Source organism: Pleurodeles waltl, chromosome 4_1, assembly GCF_031143425.1.
Source record: "Pleurodeles waltl isolate 20211129_DDA chromosome 4_1, aPleWal1.hap1.20221129, whole genome shotgun sequence".
Classification (NCBI taxonomy): Eukaryota; Metazoa; Chordata; class Amphibia; order Caudata; family Salamandridae; genus Pleurodeles; species Pleurodeles waltl.
In genome coordinates, this window is record NC_090442.1 from 365,392,542 (window position 1) to 365,411,413 (window position 18,872).

At 42.9% G+C, this 18,872-nt stretch overlaps 1 protein-coding gene across 1 annotated transcript in view; it reads left to right on the forward strand.

The window, feature by feature from the left end:
* Positions 1–18,872, forward strand: part of LOC138287751 (solute carrier organic anion transporter family member 1A2-like) — a 770,793-nt gene that overhangs the window by 303,964 nt on the left and 447,957 nt on the right. The window contains exon 3 of the mRNA XM_069228524.1: positions 13,405–13,503. Coding sequence (XP_069084625.1) covers positions 13,405–13,503 — 99 coding nt within the window. The remainder of the gene's footprint in view (positions 1–13,404; positions 13,504–18,872) is intronic.

The following is an 18,872-nucleotide window of genomic DNA, read 5'->3' on the forward strand; positions in this document are numbered from 1 at the left end:
TGCCTTCAAGGGGTGCACATATATAAGAAGCTAGAAACAAGGATGTATCAATGCATTCCTCAACACTAGTTGTTGGTCTTTTGGCGCTAATAATGAGTATGATGTCTTCAACATCTGGGGCAGCGTAAAAAGCAATGAGTGTTACAATGAGACGACCACTGCAACAACCATTGCATGCCCCTCTGATGCAGAATACTATGTCATGCTGCCCCATATGTATATGAAGGTGTTACACTACAAAAAGCTGCATAACAAATTAATGTACATATGGTGCAGTGAAATGCACCACAGGCACATCAGGGAACTAATCTGGCCCTTTGTCTTACAGACAGAATGTTAATGTTTGGCAGTTGTTGTGTCCTACCACTAATTTGACTTGCTTACTCAGCTTAACAAGTTGAATGTGTAACAGTTGTCCATGCACATAAATGTTACAAATTCACTAAGGTATGTGTCTTGCAGGTGGGCCTACACCATTGGAGAAGTGTCCCTAGTGAAAAACCCTGATGCAGCCAGTAGGTGTCACCTTGTGCGTCACATGTGTGATTCCAGGGTCCTGTGTGAGAGGGTATGATGTGTGCAATGCAGCCATGAAACGTAATGTGTGACCAATGAGATGACGTCATCTGAGTTAGGATATGGACATCATGTCTGATGCTATGTTGAGCATGGAGAATGAGTTGACTTTTTGCACAAGTGTCGACATGTGCTGCTATGGATTTGTGGGTGTTACAAAAAGGAAAGCAAGCCCACATACACAGTGATGTCAGTCAAGATATGTGTCAGAGGTGCTGTTTATCTAAATATCATGCCTGTTGTGAACATATTCGTCACAGCACTTTTGACAGCATTGCGTGCCACACATAGCTTTCAGTTACTCAGGAAAAGGTACAGATGATGTTCAAGTGTTGAGGCCTCTAGGGGGCTTCTGGAGTAGACACTTGCACCACCGGTGCCTCACTACTCTTCACATTTTAAGTGAGGTGGCAGATGTGCAAGGAGCCTTATTGTGCTGGCCAACAGTCAGTTGAGTACACAATGAGAATACAACTCTACTCCTGATGGATGTGGGACATGTCTACGGATTGTAGCAAACTAGATGTATGCAGATTTACCAACATGGTCTACCCATCATGATATTTGTGAGTGATCTTGGTCACATCACATGTGCATAGAATATGAATGCTGAGTGTATATCTGGTACTTAGGAGATTTTGACATGCATGTGCACAGGTAGTTCAATAAATAGGAATACTGTAGCTGCACCCAGTGCAGTGCCAATATTTATGTGTCCCTATACAGCCTCCATGTGTGCACTGCATTACACAGTTTGCACACCATACCACAGGGTAGGGGAAAATAGGTACAAAATAGACAATATAGATGTACAGTTCAGGCTTAGGGCAAACTATATGGCCACTAACCCTGAACTGTATAGGGGCCCATTGTAAGCACTGTAAGCAATGATGTGCCCCCTTGTAATGTGTGCTCTGAGCAGGTGTTAACCCAAGGACACATGAATGATGCATGAATGATGCATTGGAAAACATTTGAGCTGTTGGTGCCAGTTCGCCTGTCCCCCTCCCAAATGACCCCCACCTTGCATCCATGATGCCTGGCCAAGGCTTAATGTAGGACTAGGGGTGGCAAAGTGGTGGATTGCATACATTGTGCTGCTTATTAAGTATGGAGCAGGGATTTGGGACTTGTTTGGCCACTTGATCTTCACTAGTATGATGATAATGATGATACAAAAGTTGCGCAAGGATGCAGTAGTCCACTTACCTCTGGGCCTTGATGGTCAACAATGAATAGCCGTTAAACCAGTGACATGTACATGATACCGTAGATGGCTGGTATGAGGTTTAGTCTTGATTTGGAGATTGACGTTGTTGTGGAAAGTGTGGTGAACAGCATGTGTCATTTGAGGATGCTGTGTACATTGCATGTTAGTTCTACCTTTATCCAGTGCCGTATTTGATGCCATGTTCTCCTCATGTTTTAGCTGCCACTGTGACTACAGCACAGAAACGTGCATTTGAAAAGAGGGCAGACTGTTACTGCCACATAATGGAGGTACAGGCCAGGTACTAAAGGATGGCCAAGACGTATCAGCAATAGAGACATCTACTGGGACATGGCTTGTATTTCCACTTGAGGGACAGTCCACAACTGTGCTGGTCCTACCCCCTCCACATCATCTGCATCTCTCCCCACTCAGGCACCACAACAGCCAAATACAGCAGCCACATCCTCTACCTTTGAAGCTGATATGAGAAAGGACATGGCAGCCATGATGGCAAGGTTAGACCGTTTGGAGAAGGACAATGCCAGGAACTACAAGTTATTAAAGTACTGCAAGAAAAACTTAAGAGGATGTAGACATCTTGTTGTTACAGAGCCTCCCAGTTGCTTCCCTTCTCCCCTTTTCTATTGTTATCTATTTTAGTAGCATTTAAGTAGAGAGTGATAGGTTAGATAAATAGTTTTGGTTAGTTGTAGGTTAGTGTAAGTATAGTTGAGGGGTGGCCGTATTTTTTTTTTTTTGGGAGCTCCGTGGGGGGATGATGTATCAGTTTCTATGTTTATTAAAAAAAATAAACACAATAAAAAAATCTATAAAAAACAACAATAATTATATATAAATATATATATATAAATTTGTTTAGGATTTAGCTTAGGTTAGTATATGTGAAACCTTTGTTTATGTTGTCCTACTCCTATCTTGTCTCTTGAGAGGTGTGGGGGGACAATGTTTATGGTGTGATTAAAATGTTTAAGATAAGTTTAGATCAGGATAGATAGCTGTAGCGGTGAGTTAAGATTAGTTAGTATAGATTATTATAGTGTGGGGTAAGGTATAGGTGAGATTTTTAGAAGGTGTTCTTTTAATGTATGAATAAATCCAGTTAGTTTTAGACAATTATGTCTCCATGTTGATTGTGTTTCTGTGTATTATCAAGTGTGCACTGGCCAAGTTAGAGGAATGCCTTAGGCTATGTTTCCGTATTGATTTACATGTATCACAATGTGCATCCGCTATGACCAAGGAGGTCAGATTGGCTGCAATATGACATCAGCTACTCAAAACATTTGTCATCCCCAGTTCCAGACATTCACGTTGTGTATGTATATGGAATCTTTGACAGCTAAGTATGGAACTTCAACTGTCATCGCAGAGGTCTGTCAGAAATAATGTTGGAAAGTGTGGCACATATTACATCAACTAATTTGGGGGATGTATCCTGGCACACTGACAGTTGCCTGTCACTGATGAAATTTACCTCTTCTGTTTCGCAATTATTAGTCATACTGGTGTTCTCATCGGGTATAATTCCTGGCAGTTGGTTCTGACTCATACATGCCATATGTCAGCTTGCATGGATATCTGTTCAATAAATGTTTTGAAGGCTCTGTAAGTTGGTTGTAGCCCAAAACACCATCAGTCACCTTTTTCATGTTACAGTCCTAGTGTGTGGCTTTCTGTTTCACTGTACCCCACACATGTAAAACAGTTTGGTTCTCATGGACACAGCTTCACACAGTGCATACATTTAGATGAGTTAATGGATCACAGTAAAAGTTGACATGATACATCTGATTGTGGTGATTTATTTACATGTGCAAGTGTATATTCCTATGCAATACAATGTCCAGTTCACAGACCCCATAGGAGATCCTGAGCCATTTGTTGTACATGCAGAGCCCAAGTGTCAGGGACATGTCATGAGACATGGGTAGGAGAAGTGTGCATTAGTGAGGAGGTGTCCAAATTGGCAATAGGTAGGAATTGAGACAATGACAGTACATAGCAGAAAATTCAACAGTGGTTGAGTGAAGAGGGCACATTCCCAGCTGTCACAACACTGGCATGATCTTAAGCACAGAACTGAGGCGGTTCTGCCCATGTGGCACAGACTGGTGCTACCCGGTGGTTTTGGGTGTGAATGTTGCCCCCTTCCAGATCTTCATCCTCTGATTTATGTGGTGCCTCCTGTGCCATGGGTGGTGCTGTTGTTGAGGTTGAGTGTGTCACACACTTCAGGAGACAGAGATGTGGAGTCAAGTGTCTCCTAGCAGCAGCCATTCATGGGAGCACAAAAGGCATCACTGCAGCAAGCAGGAACTGTTGATTTCCCAACACTGCAGCAATATCACGGTGGTAGGCAGCCATGTTTTCCCTCAGGGAGGCCACGTCCTGCTGTATGGACTCCAGGGTATTCTGTGTAGCCCCCAGCCTGTTGTCTATCATGCTGCTGCCACTTTTGGAGGACAATTGTTGAAGCCTCTGCTTCATGACAGCAGCTATGCTGGCCAGAGACTGCTGGAGTCCATGTAGCAGGGAGTGGGTGCCTCTGATGGTAGCTGAGGTGTCCTTATTTGGACTGAGGCACCTCTGCACTCCCTCTAGGCTGCCTGCCATGGTCCCCATCCCTACCTGCACCGGATTGGCCAGCTCCTGCCAGACTCTTACCACTGACCTGTGAAAGGTGATGTTTGGGTCCTCATAGTCCAGAGCTTTGGCAGGACTTGTTGGTGCTCTGTGTTGGTAGCTGGGTGGTTTATGTGGAGACCCCGCAATGCTGTGTATCCTCCCTGCGACTGGAGGTGGTGTCTGGAGGGAACCTTGAATATCCCAGAGAGTCTTTTCATTGATGGTGGGCAGCTGGTCATCCATGTCATCTGTAAAATCCAGGACAGGCAGGTTGGCAGGAGGTAAGGCATCATCCTCTGCAATGAGATAGTGAATTGTCAATCTTTGACTGCGGTGCCTGTTGAAATGGCTCATCATTTACTTGCTACTTGAGGCTCAGTGACATCTTACAGATCCCAGGATGTAGTTGTAATTTATGTGTTGCATTGTGCATCACACACGGGGCAACCTTTCAGGGTATTATGTGCATTGATCCCACACCACCAACTTCCTTGTAGGCTCCTTTCCCCTGCCACTGACACCATGGCGGCACATAATTTGCCTTCCTATTCACCATGTTGGACATTCCCACAGTAATGTAAAGTGTGCTGTCATTCTTTTGGCGCCATAAAGTATTGGCAACATGAATGATGGCATTAGTGCAGCAAAGCACAGGTAGGCCCATTGCTTACAATGCTTTACAATGTCATCTGCCTTTACCAGGCCCTACACATGTGCTAATTGGATTGGACAGTGCAACCGTTATGGATTGTCTGCCCCATTCGTTTTCCAGCCCTACATTTGGGACATTTCCTTGCATACAGCATATCTGACACAGGCATATGTTGGTGTAAGGATGTAGAATGTGGATCAATGCATGCATTTTGAGACTTTGTTGATGTGGCACAAGGGGAATGTGCAGCTTGGGTCAACATGGGCAATTATTTGTATGATGGTACACTTGCATTATGAGCTAGTGACATTGTGCCGATAGTGAAAATGTGATGCCACTTGTTCCCGTTCTTACACATGTTGGTATCCCATTATGCAGAACACTAACCATTCACACAACACAGACAACCTTGTTACATGGTGAGATTGTAGTTGTACAGCAGCACAAATGATGGTCACAGACATACCCCATATGTTGTATGAGTTCACTTTTGTGCCCATTCCCAAATGGCGCATGGAGGTGTGTGAGAGTTGTTGTTGGTCCACCCTGTGTGGTTTGCGTTCCACAGGCTGCACACTTAGGCCCTGATTTTTTTCTCAAGTGACATAGCTCGGTGCAGCAGCAATATAAGTTGCACGGCGCTCCGCCACTTTTGAAACGCAGGGATGTGCCATGTTCCCTGGAATACGACACACCCCTGCGTTTCCCCAGCGCCTGCACAGATTTGTTCTCCCTGCACCAACTCAGGCATCCTTGTACCATAGTGAAGAGGTGCCTTCCTTGAGGGGATAGATCGTTTATATACACGTTGTCCCGTCCTGCCCATAAACAAGCTATTATGGCAAGATAGCATTTCTATGTGTGCTGCATGAGAAGGGCAATGACACAAGGAGGAAGGAAAGCATTTTGCCTTGTTGCGCCATCCTGATGCTAGGGTGGTGTTGACTTCAGTCACAGTCTCTGATGTGCATGTTGTGTAAGATCTGGGGCAACAACTATATGCAATGGGTGTTGTTGTGGCACAGCCACACTAGTTGCTTGTCCCTCCCAGGCAATGTATGCCTATGTATATGGTGGTTTAAAGCCACTATAAGTGGCTTAGGACCACATTGTGTAGATGTCGGAGTGCATTGAGACACCAGAGCATCACTACAAGTGTGGCTTGGGTGGCCATGGGGCGTTTTGATTCAGGGCCTAAGTGTCCCGATGTAAACCCTTAGCATGCAGAGTGTCTCCTATGTGCCTCCCCCTTCTGCCATTTGTGAGATTCTAGATAGTCCCCCCTGGAACTTACCCTGCATTTGTGGTAGTCCTTGGTAGTCTGCGCTGTCCTGTCCTGAGATTCCAATGACAAGCTCCTCGGGATGACAGCTGCCACCATCTTCTCCAGATCATCCAGGTCCTTCTGGGGTGTGGGACTTCTACTTTCTGTCTGGAGTGATGCCTTTCGGTTCCTGGCCAGTTTTGACTTAGTTCTCAACTTGCAATTGTGCCAGTGCTTCTTGCAGTCAGTGATAGTCCTTTTCACCTCTGCCACGCTGTTGACTTTGTCTGCTATTAATTCCATACGGCATATCCTCTACAGATTGACAATTTGGAGGTGACAAAGAGCTGGTGTTGGTGCTCTGTCACCTCTCTGACCAAGATGTCATGCTCCTCTTCACTGAATTGACACTTCTGCTTTCACTTCTCCTTCTTCTGGGACTTTTCTGGACCCTCCTGGCTGGTGCTTGGCTGATTGGGATCTCCATGGGGTCTTTCCCAGCATGCATTCTCCATCTTGTCTTCCCAAATGTTTTTTACTCACTTGCGCTTTTTTTTTACGCTAATACAGTATAAATATGGCGCTAACCTGTTTTGCTAAAAAAACTGTCTAACGACACTTTTGCTGCATTAGCGTCATTTTTTCTTATGGCAAGTAATAGTGGTTAGCGTAATTTGTTTTACGCTAATCATTCCTTAGTGCCATTGTGTGTCATTTTTTAAATATGGTGCACAGATTGTGCTGGGGAATGGCATTAGCTTGCGGTAAAGTTTTTGACACACAGCTGCACTAGCGCCGTTGTGCATAATTTTTGTTAAATCTGGGCCAAAGTGTTTAGACAAACATTTGTTTAGCAGCAGAAGTGTGTTCAAAACCTGTGCAATTGTGCTACGGTGAATAATGTCAACCATAAAACATCAAACACCTTTGTTAAAAAGTAGTTTAAGGTATGAAACAAAAACATTTGTAATACACAACTTTAAAATACAGAATTCATATGCATGTTAAATAGATCTAAGATATGCTAGTGCAAAGGCTTATGAAAACACTAAGCATATTTTAACAGCAAGATTTATCGCTAATGGCTTAATTGAGTTTATTTAAAAAAATGATACACCTACGTAAATTCATATGTCCAAGCGTCTAAGATCATTGAGTATCTTACCAGGTGGTGATTAGCACCAAAAACATGTGCAAAACATTCACAAAAACCTGTGCAAAAGCACAATAATTTTCCTTATTCAACCCTGGAGTGAATCAAACATTCAGCAAAAAGTACAAGAGCATTATGGGGATTTTGACCTAAAGCACGAACTATTTACTGATGTGCTCTGAATCCCACATTTTTTTCTCGGCCTCACCCAAAACTTAGCAAATCAAAATTGCCAGATAAACATAACATTAGAGCTTGATGGCACATTCTTACCCCTCTTTCCAAAAAGTGGGGTCTCAATATAATTTTAGGTAAGTTTATTAAAATTGGACAAATACACACTGTTTGAAGTAGTGTTTCGTCTATGTGATTGCAAAGCCTGCATTTGTCAAGGTTGTTAACCATAGTGGGGTACCCTCCTTGGTTGGCAAAATACCAAATCTTAACCTTACAAATGAGTCTCGCATGTCAGAAGGAAAGCTCAAGGTAAAGTATGATTGTGTGCCCAATGTTTCATATGAGCTAATAACTGACAACCATTCCTTTTTACTGTTATACCTTCTTTGTTCAATTGAAGTGAGAAGAATTTCATCGATCGATTCACAAAGCTTTTAAAGCATGCCGTAGACCCATGAACAGGCCACAAATTATTCAAACCTAAGGCTTTGGGAGAATCCTGCAAACAAGACTGCCATGGACCAGTATAAGCAGTTAGTAATTGCTAACCAGAACATGTTTGCAAGTGTTCCAGTTTCCAATGAGGCCAAGCGGTGGAAGTATATGCTGCGTGTCACACTAAATCCTGTCTTTGAAGGCCAAAGTCAAGTGGAATGTGTGCCTGGCAGAGAATTGTAAAGACTGATTGAGATTTCATGAACTTTATTCAGATGCAACATACATCCATAAAAGTTACATAAAATTGAAAAACATGTTGCAATTTAAAGAGAAAATATTAAGACACATATAGGTACAATAAAAACAATATACATTTCAACAAATATAATGGCCCTACATTAATACATAATATAACAGCCCTACAATTATACATACAACTGCTTTTACTGCTTTAACCTGTAGCTAGTACAATAATCTGGTGTCTTTCCCTCAAAAAATAAATGAGCCATAATTTAGGGCAGGGCTTAATTTAGCTGACATAACTTTCAAGAAGTGGCCATAAGAAGGACATGCCAGTTTGTCACGAAGGATCTTGAAGGCAAAGATGTTTTAGCCTTGAGTAAACAAAAGTGGCCCCTGAAGAAACTCTATGGGCAAACAAGATGCCCAGATACCTATAACGTTTAACTACTTCAATTGGTTTTCCTCTTGAGCACCAGGACTGTAATCCAAACGGAGATGCCCCAATCGTCATGATCTTAGTTTTTTATGTTAAGCTCAAGATAGCTAATTAATATTTCTAAAAGGATTAATTAAATTCTTCAAACCTTTAGGTGTTTGACTAAGCAGTGCCGTATAATCAATGTATAGAGGCTATTTTAAGGGAGTGTTGGCCAGTTTAGGTGGATGTGATTTCGATGTCTCCAGATGCTGGTTTAAGTCAGCTATAAAGAGATTAAACAGGGGGCAAGAAAACACCCCTGTTTTAGGCCGTTTAATGTCTCAAATCTCTGAGCAACAGATGAACTATCTCCCAGCTTAATCTGAACTCAGGTATTTTAATAGAATGTAGATGTTTTGGAAGCACATCCAGACCTTCTCTTTGTCAGTGTAGTCAGGTTGATCAGTTGGCGTTTCATATGTTTTGGTGCTATTTCTATCTAACACTTTAAAAACTAATAACTCAGCTTCTACTGATTGGATTTTTGTCATTTTGGTGTCACTTTATTTATAGAAGTATACTCTATTATTCCGTATTGGTTTGGGACTTTTCTTGTGTTGTATTGTCACGTCATTACTGTTTAAGTACTCAATAAATGTTTTACACATTGCCCTAAATTAGGCTTGATTGCTTTGTATCAAGCTGCCAGAGGTATAGGAATAGTTTTTTTAGTGATTTTTGTGTTTCCCCTTGCAAAGTATTGTGATTATTTATAAGAAGAATAGACTAATGTAATCAATTGCACAGATATCTCAAAGGAACTCAGTATCACAACATTGTGGTTAAAGGTTAGAAAAGGATCACATCAGACAGTTAGCACTATAAATTCAATCAATATTTTCTCAAATATGCCCAAAAGCCTTTGGGATGAAACATAAGAGTGCAGGAACTGCTGTTGAGACTGGCAAATGGGAATGTGCAGGTAAGAATCTGTTAAGTCCAAGGAGGCTAACCACTCGCCCGGTTGAACAAGAGGGATGATCACAGCATGCTTCTGGACGAGGCCCACAAGAGCCTGTGTTAGAACTGAAAAGTTGAAAGAGGCAGTGAGGGACTCCACAGGGCCTGACTGGGGAAGACTGCTGTTGAAATTAAGGGAGTATCCTCCCGAGATGATCTTTATCACCCATGCAACTGAAACATGTCTTTACCAAGTTGGAAGCAAAAAAAGGACAACCTCCCACTGTGAGGGCGGCATAGTCAGGAATATGCTCTGGCCTTAGGCACTGGTAGAGGCAAATGTTTTGGAGATTGTCGTGCAGAGAAGAAGGAACTTGTCTTGGGCTTGCCCTGAAATTGCATCAAAGGACCTCTGGAGCACTTTTTAGGTAGCGTCTTATGGTAGAAATCTGGCTTTTGTTGAGAACAAAAAAGCTGAGCATGCTTCTGATTCTTGAAAGTCTTGTGAAGCATAGCTTCCATATCATCATCAAAGAGACTGCTGCCATTGAAGGGCATATGCAGCAACCCTGATTTCTGAACAGAATCCACCTTTCCAGTCTCTCAAATGAACATGGTGACAAGCTAAAACGGAAGAAGCCATGATAGTAGCCTTCAAAATATCACAAGAAACATCCACTAAAAATGGTGTCTCCATATTGATATACAGCACAAAACACTAAATTGTGTTCTGGATTGTGGTCATCAGGGACTGGAAGTCCTTAACGAGGGACTGTGAGCCATACACTACATAAAATGTGGCACAGAGAGCCAAATTCAAGCCAGAAAATCACTTCTTCAGAGAGGCTTCCACCTTGCGATCAACAAATTCAGAAAGAGGGACCTCATCAGAAAAACCCCCAAGCCAAGTTAGAAAGCAGGGGATCAATTTTCAGTGAAGATGGAAACTCAACATTGCTCTTGATCAGAGGACAGAACCGAGTCAAGGACTTGGGAAGATCCTCTTTCTGAGGATCTTTCCATTCTCCAGAAGTAAATCCAAAACATCCTTGTTAACAGCCAAGCAAGTAGGGGGTCGAAAATGAAGCCGTTGAAAGAGGCAGGAACTAGGACCTGGGAAGTTGTACTCCATAGGTGTTGTAAAGTGGATTGCTGGTAAGGGCAGGTAGGTACCTACACTTAGCAATAGGCCATTAACCCCCACTTATGTCCAGTTAGGTCTCAATAAATGAACCCCGCTCAGCCCTTGGTAGCTTGGCAATGAGCAACATGGCTTAACTTAGGATCAAGTGTGTAAAACACAAAACAAACAAAAAAATCCAACACCAATTTATAAAAATAGATTATATTTTCATCTTTAAAATAACACCAAAAAGGGAAACAGGAGATATGAATTTTGAAGGAATTTATGTTTTCTAGCGCATAGAAGCAACTAGCGCTCAAAGGGTTAAAAATGGTCACACTGAGAAGGGACAAAGTACAGAGTTCAGGCCACCCACAAGGTAACACTGTCACACTTACTTTCGGAAGTGTTTCTTCATTCAGGAAAGTGGTCCACTGCACCAGCCAAGGGTTCAGAGACTCTGGTTTGCCTCTTGAGGTCTGGGACTTCAACTCCCACAATGCGCCTCTTCAACCTATGGAGCTGCTCCAAACGTCTCCAAACATCTAAGGGTGACCTATATGTAAAAATAAGGTAGTTTAAGAATTTGGAAGTACTTTTAATTCCAGAGTCAAATTTCCATATAACCTTAATTTAAAAGCAGCCAGCAAGGCAGACCTTCCTTTAAAATGACCCTGGGCACCTCAGCAGTACTACCTATGCTGGGGTCCCTAAACCTACAAGTCCTACCATATACTAGGGACGTGTAGGTAGGTTTACATAGCTAATGATAATTAGCCTAATTTGCACAACTCATTTTATAAAGAGCACAGGCACTGGGACTGGTTAGTAGTGCCCAGGGCACCATCAGAGTCAGGAAAACACCAGCAAAAATTGAAAAATAGGAGCAAAAACTTAGGGGGCCTCTGCAATGATCCCTGTTTTCTCACAATAGGGATGTTCATATTTTCACCCAAGTACCAAAAGAGAGCCAAAAGATCCTGTTTTGAATGACTTTGGTCCTGGGGTAGCTTCAGCAAATGGAGGATCATCTTTCTCATCATACTCCGGAGAAGGCCAGGAAGAGGAAATAAAAGACACTATCAATGATTAAACAGAAGAAGTGGGAGTGGAGAGGGACTAACAAGAGCCCCCAGCATCCGTAGACCTCTGAAAAGCCCCTTACAGTGAAGAAAGCAGGAATTGAAACTGTTTATCAGAAATTCTCCTGCCTAGAAGTACTGGAGCAATAGTGTGGCTTGGCTGCATGCTTCCTGTGTGCCATGGTCAAACTGAAAATGAGGAGGAAGCACAGCCGCAGAAAACAATCAATGCAGCAGCAGGTAAAAAAAAAAAAAATCCCCAATGAAGAATAAAAATGGAGGAGCTCAGACCAAGAATATACTGCTTTGTTGTTTTTTATTATGTGAAAAAAAAATGTTTTAACACTACCATGCAATAGCAGGACTTGACTCCTCAATCTACTGAGTAACAGTCCGTGAGCTTTACCAGTAGGCTAAAGGTGACAGCGCAGTCCTCTGGCGGGGAGCCAGAGAGAAGACCTGCCCTGACTAAGCCAGCATGGCAGACAGTAAGCACTGCTCGTCAAGGGAAGCCGTTCAAACTGCAATTCAGGTAACAAGAGGATCCTCTAGTCACTGCACGCACAAACTATGAAGTGCACAATGCAGACAGACAACACCACTGTGTTGGCCAAACCTGCAGCAAAGAGTCTAACAAGATGCAGGAAGGCGTGTGCTGGTCTGGGCCCAAAGCACTACTTCAGAGGCCCCATCTAAGGAGGTAAGCACCTCAGGCAGCAACAGAAGCACCCAGAACTGTCCAACCAGAGAGGGTTTGTACAAAAGGAAAGCGCAGCCTTCATTATGAATCAGGGAAACAGCTGGGGTAAGATCCCCAACTCCAGGCACTGTGCTCCACACAATACCCCATTATGACCATGAAGACATACAAGGGGGAGTCAAAAGCAAACCATCCCAAAATGCCTAGCCTCCCAGGGCTTACCTATTGTAAAAGGCTCTAAGGACCTACATGGATTTTGGAGCAGACAAAGAAAACAGTATGTTTTCTAGGCTCCATGCCTCTTTATCACCAGATTGGTGGGAGGTGCTTAGAGGTTAGGGGAGGGAGGTGTTTGTGTTGAACCTTTTGATTAGTTCTGACTAGGGCATGTAGGCCTGGGTAGAGGTGGAACACCTCATGTCAGTAAGTATTGGGATGAGAAAAAGGGTTGAGGAGGTGATGAAAAGTGAATTCAAATTCTATTAAAATTCTGTTAAACAGTTTTATTTAAGCACTCTGACATAGTTGTAATTGATACATCTGGAAAACAGACTTCAATGATTTTAAAAACTAATGAGCTTTCCCACTTTAGTATTTTTTGTGTTCAATTAAAAAAGGTTATAGCCTGAATAACTGCTTTAGTATTTTATTTTCTGTATCAGTAAAAAAAGATACTGAATAAATCAGATTGATGCTTAAAACTAAGTGAGCATGTATGAGTTCAATTTAACAGAACATTTATTCTTATGATTTTTTCAGGATTTACGCATACAGTAGAAGTTGTTGGTCCTCTGATTGGCTCCTTGCTGGCGTCCTTCTGTGCACAACTATATGTTGACATTGGATCAGTTAATCTCGGTAAATAAAATATGTATACATATTCCTAACAAAAAAGTATTTAGGGTTTGGTGAGTTGTTTTATTCTGAAATTAAAGTCTTCTAACCTGGGGCTGGATTACATAAACTGCTCAAGTGATGATACATTGCACACTGGTTGCTAAGAATTATTGTACCTCACATTGTAGTGATCATAATTATAAATGTAATTGTGTATATATAAAGCACTTACTACCCCTCTATGATGAGGTGCTGAAGTACTTTTTGGTGGGTAGCACGCTATTTCAGAATGCAATAGATTAGTGGTGGATTACTATAGGGAAAAATAAATTGTTAATTAGAGGGTTGGACAAGTGAGTCTGTTTGATTGAATAGGATAGAGGAGGGATAGAGGAGCAAAGCGCCTGATTACTGTTTTTGGGAGATCATATTAGGAAGATGAGATGTGGGATAAGTCAAAGGAAGCGTAGGAGGGAAGCCTATAGAAAGGGCCATTAGAGAGCTCATAGTAGTAAAATGAGATTTAGGGTGAGTCAAAGGAGGGATACAAGAAGGAAGAGCCTAGGAAGTGTTATCTGGGAAATCTTAGCAGTAGATTGAAGTTTGTGGTGTGTTAAGAAGGGATTGAGGTGGGAAGAGTTAAGAAAGGCTCCTAGAGAGATCATAGTAGTAGAATGAGGTTTGGGATTTGTCAGAGAGTGGCCGTAGAGGATATATTGAGAGAGATATAGGATGAAACAAAGTAATGCATTGGAGGGAGTTGAAGACTTTTCTTTCCTTTCTTTCTACAGTAGGAGTAAAGTGATATATAGATACATAGCTACATAGAAAAGGTATACATGTAAAAGAAAAACAATAAAGTGAAAAAAAGTCATATTGTATAAAGTTCAACTAGTGCAAGTATGGCTAGATAGTTAGAAATCCAGACTTTCAGGTGTTGCTGGACGTAAAGCTAATTTAATTGTGTATTTTATTTTTATGTTTTTTCTATATTTCATCAATATTTCAATTGTGAAGCACTCATAGATGCAATTGCTATGACCATATTTGCATATTGTGCTAGTTAAATAATAGGTAAATAAATAAATATGTTGCTGTAAACTGAATAAAATGACAATTGTGGCGTTCCTGGAGTGTATATATAATACCTAATGGCAGTCGTCACTAGGTAGTTTTAGCAAGGACCTAGTTTCTATAGAAAAAGCACTTTTTTACTTATTTTCACAACATTTTCCCAAAAATATGACGCTCACGTCAGCTGCTGTCTGGAAAGCTTTGGGGTGATCCGTTAAATGGGGCTGAGGAAAAGTGGGTGTCCCAAAACGTGTTTTCTCCATGTCAATTTTCATCGGGATTTTGAACAGGAATAGTGGCCGAACCACTGGACGGATTTACAGCAAGTTTGGTTGAAAGCTAGCTCTTGGTCCAGAAAGAGACGTTTTAATGATTTGGTGTAAATCCATTCAGTAGTTTTCTAGTTAATAAATGAAAAACACATTTGTATATATAGGGATGCAGATCATCCTTGGGTCCTCCTCGGATCCTACATGGATTTGAAGGAAAAGAAAGGCCCCATTTGGCTGGCCACAACCTGACAGAAAAGTCATCTGCCATTTTGTTTCTCGTGTTGCCTGAGGGGGGGGGTTTGACCTTATTTTGGCCGATCCGATGATTTGAGGATCCTCCTCTGATCCTGGGGAAAAGCAAGGCCCTGGTGGGCTTGCTGCAACCTGATACAAATATTAACATGTGCATTAAAAAAAAAACATAGAAATTCCCTGAAAAAAACGAAGGTTACAGGGACGTTATACTTAGATTGGTATATTACCCACACAAAGCAATAGAATTTTGGTGGTTATAGTTATACTTATAGTTGTACTTACCTGAAGAAACTATCACTTCTGCCATAAAGAAACTTTGGGCAACAAGTTATAGTTTCTTAACATAAGTATATCTAAAGGTGTAACTATAACTGCTGAATTTCTATGCTTTTGCATGGTTAAAACGTCAACCTTACTATAAAGTCCCTGTAACCTTTGTTTGTTTTCAGTGAATATATGTATATATATATATATATATATATATATATATATACCTATATATATTCTTAGTGACAATCATATCCAGTATCAGTGTATATATACACATATATTTATTTATATATATATATATATGTATATATATATATATACACACATATATATATCTATATAAATATATATATATATATATATATAGCAGGGCTCTGTACCAACCCCTATAAGCACTCCATGCCATGCATGACCTTCAGAGGCACACCGTGGGTTTTGGCCGCAGGGCCTGGCTGTAGGAAGGTAGCCTCTTTCTAGCCTTGTTACCCCCACATTTGGCCTGTTTGTGAGTATATGTCAGGGTGCTATCACTGTCTCACTGGGATCCTGCTAGTCAGGGCCCAGTGCTCATAGTGAAAACCCTATGTTGTCAGTGTGTTTGTTATGTGTCACTGGGATCCTGCTAGCCAGGACCCCAGTGCTCATAAGTTGGTGGCCTATATGTGTTCCCTGTGTGGTGCCTAACTGTCTCTCTGAGGCTCTGTTAACCAGAACCTCAGCGGTTATGCTCTCTCAGCTTTCCAAATTTGTCACTAACAGGCTAGTGACTAAATTTACCAATTCACATTGGCATACTGGTACACCCATATAATTTCCTTGTATATGGTACTGAGGTACCCAGGGTATTGGGGTTGCAGGAGATCCCTATGGGCTGCAGCATTTCTTTTGCCACCCATAGGGAGATCTGATAATTCTTACACAGGCCTGCCACTGCAGCCTGCGTGAAATAACGTCCACATTATTTCACAACCATTTACCACTACACACAAGTAACTTGTAAGCCACCTATATGTCTAACCTTCACCTGCTGAAGGTTGGGTGCAAAGTTACTTAGTGTGTGGGCACCCTGACACTAGCCAAGGTGCCCCCGCATCGTTCAGGGCAATTACCCTGGACTTTGTGAGTGCGGGACACCATTACACGCGTACACTATACATAGGTCACTACCTATGTATAGCGTCACAATTGTAACTACGAACATGGCCATGTAAGATGTCTAAGATCAAGGAATTGTCACCCCAATACCATTCTGGTACTGAGGGGACAATTCCATGATCCCCCAGGTCTATAGCACCGAACCTGGGTACTGCTAAACTGCCTTTCCAGAGTCTCCACTGCAGCAGCTGCTGCTGCCAACCCCTCAGGCAGGTTTCTGCCCTCCTGGGGTCCAGGCAGCCCTGGCCCAGGAAGGCAGAACAAAGGATTTCCTCTGAGAGAGGGTGTTACACCCTTTCCCTATGGAAATAGGTGTGAAGGACTGGGGAGGAGTAGCCTCCCCCATCCTCTGGAAATGCTTTGATGGGCACAGATGGTGCCCATCTCTACATAAGCCAGTCTACACCGGATCAGGGGTCCCCCAGCCCTGCTCTTGCGCGAAACTGGATAAAGGAAAGGGGAGTGACCACTCCCCTGACCACTACCTCCCAGGGGTGGTGCCCAGAGCTCCTCCAGTGTGTCCCAGACCTCTGCCATCTTGGAAACAGAGGTTTTGGGGGCACACTGGACTGCTCTGAGTGGCCAGTGCCAGCAGGTGATGTCAGAGGCTCCTTCTGATAGGCTCTTACCTCTCTTGGTAGCCAGTCCTCCTATCTTGGTAGCCAAACCTCCTTTTCTGGCTATTTAGGGTCTCTGTTTTGGGGAATTCTTCAGATAACAAATGCAAGAGCTCACCAGAGTTCCTCTGCATCTCCCTCTTCACCTTCTACCAAAGGATCGACCGCTGACTGCTCTAGGACGCCTGCAAAACTGCAACAAAGTAGCAAGACGACTACCAGCAACATTGTAGTGCCTAATCCTGCCGGCTTTCTCAACTGTTTCCAGGTGGTGCATGCTCTGGGGGTAGCCTGCCTTCACCCTGCACCAGAAGCTCTGAAGAAATCTCCAGTGGGTCGAAGGAATCTTCCCCCTGCTAACGCAGGCACCAAAAGACTGCAATACTGGACCTCTGGGTCCCCTACCATCCTGACGAGCGTGGTCCCTGTAACACAGCAACTCTCTCCAAGTGACTCCCACAGTCCAGTGACTCTTCAGTCCAAGTTTGGTGGAGGTAAGTCCTTGCCTCCCCACGCTAGACTATAAAACTGTGTACTGCGTGATTTGCAGCTGCTCCGGCTCCTGTGCACTCTTCCAGGATAACCTTCGTGCACACCCTAGCCTGGGTCCCCAGCACTCCGTCCTGCAGTGCACAACCTTCTGAGTTGTCCTCCGACGTCGTGGGACCCCCTTTTGTAACTTTGCATGGACTCCGCTTCACTCTTCTTCTAAGTGCCTGTTGGGGTACTTCTGCAGGTGCTGCCTGCTTCTGGTAGGCCTCTCTGAGTTGGTGAGCACCCCCTCTGCTTCCTCCTCCAAAAGGTGACATTCTGGTCCTTCCTGGTCCTCAGCAGCACCCAAAAACCTCTACCGCGACCCTTGCAGCTAGCAAGGCTTGTTTGCACTATTTCTGCATGGGAACACCTCTGCAAGCTTCATCATGACGTGGGGCATCCGTCTTCCAAAGGAGAAGTTCCTAGTCCTCTTCTTTCTTGCAGAACTCCAAGCTTCTTCCAACCAGAGGCAGCTTTCTTGCACCTTCATCTGGGGTTTCCTGGGCTCCTGCCCCCACTGGACACTGTCGCGACTATTGGACTTGGTCCCCTTGACTTACACGTACTCAGGGCCGGAAATCCGTTGTCAGTGCACTGCTGGTGTTTGTTCTTCCTGCAGAATTCCGCTATCACGACTATTGTGCTCTCTGGGGGTAGTAGGTGTACTTTACTCCTACTTTTCAGGGTCTTGGGGTGGGGTATTTTTCTAACCCTGACTGTTTCCTTACAGTCCCAGCAACCCTCTACAAGCTCACATAGGTCTGGGGTCCATTCGTGGTTCGCATTCCACTTTTGGAGGATATGGTTTGTGTTGCCCGTATACCTATGCTTGCCTATTGCAACCTTTTGTAATTCTACACTGTTTACATTACTTTTCTTGCTCTTACTTACCTAATTTTGGTTTATGTACATATAAATTGTGTATAGTACTTACCTCCTTACTGAGGGTACTCACTGAGATACTTTTGGCATATTGTTATAAAAATAAAGTACCTTTATTTTTAGTAACTCTCTGTATTGTGTTTTCTTATGATATTGAGCATATGATATAAGTGGTATAGTAGGAGCTTTGCATGTCTCCTAGTTCAGCCCAAGCTGCTTTGCCATTGCTACCTTCTATCAGCCAAAGCTGCTAGAAACACCTCTTCTACACTAATAAGGGATAACTGGACCTGCCACAAGGTGTAAGCACCTCTGGTACCTACTACAAGCC